Here is a 3,971-nt window from a genome sequence, read left to right on the forward strand (position 1 = left end):
CACGATTCATTGAAATCTATTAAAGTATCGTAGAAAAGTGATATTCTTTCATCAGTTATTTATGATATTCAAAAGAATACAGTCATTGTGTTATATTAGTATCTTCATGCTGCATTTATTACTTATTAATTGTTAGTTTTTTTATACATACATATTAGAGACAGAGACATTGATTTAGTGAAAAAGAAATATAATATAAGGAATTTTTGTTTCTTAATAGCAGTTTAATAAATTGCATGAATCACACTTGGTTCTTTATTAACGTCTCACTAGGACTATCAAAGAAGTTCATGTTTTTATATTGCATCGGTTTCAGAAGTGAATTTGGATCGTTCAAAAATCAGTTGCATAATCAGTGAAAAATTATGAAGATAATAAGGAATGAGAGGAAAAGGCATCGATTAATCGTGGAAAGTACACTGAGCTTACCTGTCTATTTCAGCCGATCTACCTGCTCGTTTCTATAGCGATGTCCCGAGCATTATCAGCTGATTAGCGAATGTGACAGATGGCCGTAGTTGGTTTTATTAGATTATCGTCCACTTATTTTTAACCACGTATCCTGGGGTAGCGTTCAATCGACGATTCTGAGTGAAAAGTTTAACCTCATTGTGGTGAACGAAAGCACGCCCAGCTGTATTCGTTCTCCTGTGCGGTACCGTCGGTAAGTTTAAACATTTGTAATGTATTTTAGAGATAGTTGTTTAATACCAACCATCACCTTCTATATTTTCTTTTGAATATGAATATTTGCTCTAAATGTAGTTTTATTTGGCAATGTACGAAACCTTTGGGAAGTTCGAATTGTGAATTCTGTTTAATTAGCTGAAAACACGAATATACAAGTTAATCGCGTATATAGAATTTAGGATTATATAGTTTAAAAATGGATACGTAATAAAAAATGGTTTGTGAATAATTGTGTATTGCATATGCTATAGATGCCCCTTTTTATCGATAACCCGCTAGACACTGCAGCGTATAGGGTAAACATCACTAGACGCGCAACAAACCTTTTACTAAACAAAATTGTAACGATAATCAATATAAAAATTTTCATAACGTTATATTCAATTGATAATTTTAATCAGTTCTATCAGCAATAATGTTATTACGTTTTACAACTTATAAGCAGTAACACTTATTTTTCCATAAATATGAAAAACGTCCTCTTCACTACTATTCAAAACATAAAAACATAAACTGCACAATGAAGGATCGTAATAATAATAAAGATGATAAAACATAACTATTCGATAGCAGCAAAGACATTATGTGTCAAAAACGAACGATTTTAAGCCGGTGAAAGCGCGAAATCTGATTATCCATGCACGAGAACGTTCTTACAACAACAATTTCCTCGACACACCACAAAACTTTGTATTCACCTTCGCGTAAGATCCATAAAGAGGTGTAATCGCCCTAAAAACCTCTAATCTCCTAAACTGGACGACTACATCACCGTGGCACGCGTCTAATGCACACAGAGGGATTGGAGGGGAGAACGTTAGGTGCCCCTCCGTCGTGATTATGGGGTGAACTCTTGGTACGGTGCCCCATAGACGGCGGACCGCCCTTATGGAGGGGGCAAAATACCCCCGGGAGAGTATATATGCCCTAAGAGCCCCATGCCACTTTCGCAGTACCAAATTGTGCCCCGTCTGGAACGTTTCTCGTTTCTTATTTTATTTTTCTCCCTGCCGTCGGGTCATTCGCGCTGTGCTGTGAATACAATTTTCCATTATATTAAAAAATAATACATATAAATAATATTAAATGTGCTGGTTTCTGTGAAGTGATCGATTTGGATAAATTACACGGACCAACAAGGGTTGTTTTCCTTGTTTAAGTAATTCTACAGGTAGGACTCTGAGTGAATCTTTTTTGATAACATGAATAAGGAAATATGAACGTTGAGTGATTTGCGAAAAAATCATATAAAATTGTTTTTTATACTCGATTTGTGAATTTTCGAAGATATTGAATGGAAGATTTGTATCTGTAGTCGAAGCACGGGGGTTGTAGAAATAAAAAATAAATTTGGAGGTATGAGACTGTCCTGCTCGAATTATTCTTATACCATTTGTTTTTTCTTGCAGATAGCATTTGTCATGTCTTCGGAGTACTCGTTCTGCAGCGAAGGCGGCTTCGACGAGCTATCGAGCTCTTCCGAAAGAGGAGAAGCGGAAGAAGACTCGGAATACACGGTGCAAGAGCCCTACACAAGTAAGCATAGTTCCTTATACAATGTTATCGTTGAAATATCTCAGTTTAGTATCCTTGTATTTCCTCGATGAAATAAAAGCAATTGCTGCGACTCAAAGACACTTTATGAAAAGAAGAATTTGTAATGTTTCTTACAAATAATTGTATATTTTAGTAATTAGTTCCTTAGAAATAATGAAGTAACGATTCAATTAATTTATTGAAATACTTATAAATGTTTAATCTTTGCTTCCGTTGGACCACACTCTTCAATTTCCTATGACGTATAAGTACAAACTTGAATATCAAAATACCCAGGCATATTCTATACCTAAATATTAATAACATATATTAATGAAAACCGGTATCAATATTCGTTTAAACTATTATCTCACAGATATTCTGCGATTCCGTCTCTGTTCCTTTCGTTACAACTTTCGAACGGTCTACATACAACGTTAACCACCAATTACATTTCATATATCAACCTCATCATCATAAACTATATTTCATCGCATTCATCCCATTTCCTCAGTCATCTTAAACGAGCCCAACCATAACTCAAGCTAATACATAAACCAAAAAAAACGTGTCCCAAAAGAATCGATCCTCCCATCCATCCGGCTCGTTTCGAGGGGGCGCCCAAGACCACCAACATATAAGTAAAAACCGATTGAAATGATCACGCGTATCCATTGATTCGTGCGCAGGTGCTCAGGCTGAAAAGGAACCGTCGTATAAAGGCGAACGATCGCGAACGGCACAGGATGCACACCCTGAACGACGCGTTGGAACGGCTAAGGATGGCGTTGCCGACCTTCCCGGAAGACACTAAGCTTACGAAAATCGAGACCCTTCGGTTCGCCCACAACTACATCTGGGCGCTGTCCCAAACCCTAGGGAACGCGGAACCGGGCGAGATCACCGTGAACGTGGGCAACGTGACAGTGAGCATCAGCGATAACGGGAACATGATCACATCCTCGACAGGAAGCTGCGCGGTGGCGGCCCAAAAGCGACTCGGACCGTCTCACACGCCGTTCCCCTATCCTCAGGAGAGATTCGTACCCGAGTGGCAAGAGTACGACTGTTACAGCGACCAAAGTGTCAGCCCGCCGATGCAGCAGTACCATCAACCCTGTTACGATCAGAGGATGTACCACGCGCAGCATCAGCTACCTCAGCCCTATCACATGGGCCACACCAGCATGTATCAGTGTCTTTAGGAAATATCGCGAATTAACGGACTCACGGTTGGTGTTCGGGGAATAATCGGGATTCGAGAGTACAATTTTGAGTACTGAGAGTTAGTTTTAAGGGTACAATTCGCGAACGATGAACTTAATTTGTGGATCGAGGAACAGACGTGGTTGGAGAGTACGATTTTGGTACTCGGGTGTTTTAGGGTACAATTTAATTGGGATTGGACGATTCACTGGGAAGAATGTATAGTGAAGTTCGTTGGAAAATTGTGGAGGTTCACTGTACTTTCTGATGGGTGAAACTGGAGGAGGAAGATTGAAATGTTTCTTGAATACATCAATTGTTCGCTGTGTGAGTCATCGCCGCCTTGCGGTATAACGATGAACGGGAGTGTCCGAGGAATTGTTTCGGATTGTCAGTGACTTCGGTGTGACGACTGATTCTCGAGCATTTATAGGATGTGGTGTAACTTGGGAGAATCTAGTTTTTACATTTTTAGAGCTTTGGTGGTTAGACCGTGGAAGTTTATGCATTCTTAATATTTTTTGTAATAATATGTAACA

The 3,971-nt window shown here is 39.0% G+C and overlaps 1 protein-coding gene across 1 annotated transcript; it reads left to right on the plus strand.

Annotated features, from left to right (window-relative positions):
• The first annotated feature begins 2,111 nt into the window (after positions 1-2,111).
• Positions 2,112-3,431, plus strand: LOC107190387 (neurogenin-1). Its single transcript, XM_015579181.1, is given in 3 exon segments — positions 2,112-2,171; positions 2,173-2,226; positions 2,916-3,431. Coding segments are annotated over 3 exon segments (630 nt in total).
• Positions 3,432-3,971: the final 540 nt, after the last annotated feature.

The sequence above is a fragment of the Dufourea novaeangliae genome, unplaced genomic scaffold, assembly GCF_001272555.1.
Source record: "Dufourea novaeangliae isolate 0120121106 unplaced genomic scaffold, ASM127255v1 scaffold177, whole genome shotgun sequence".
NCBI lineage: Eukaryota > Metazoa > Arthropoda > Insecta > Hymenoptera > Halictidae > Dufourea > Dufourea novaeangliae.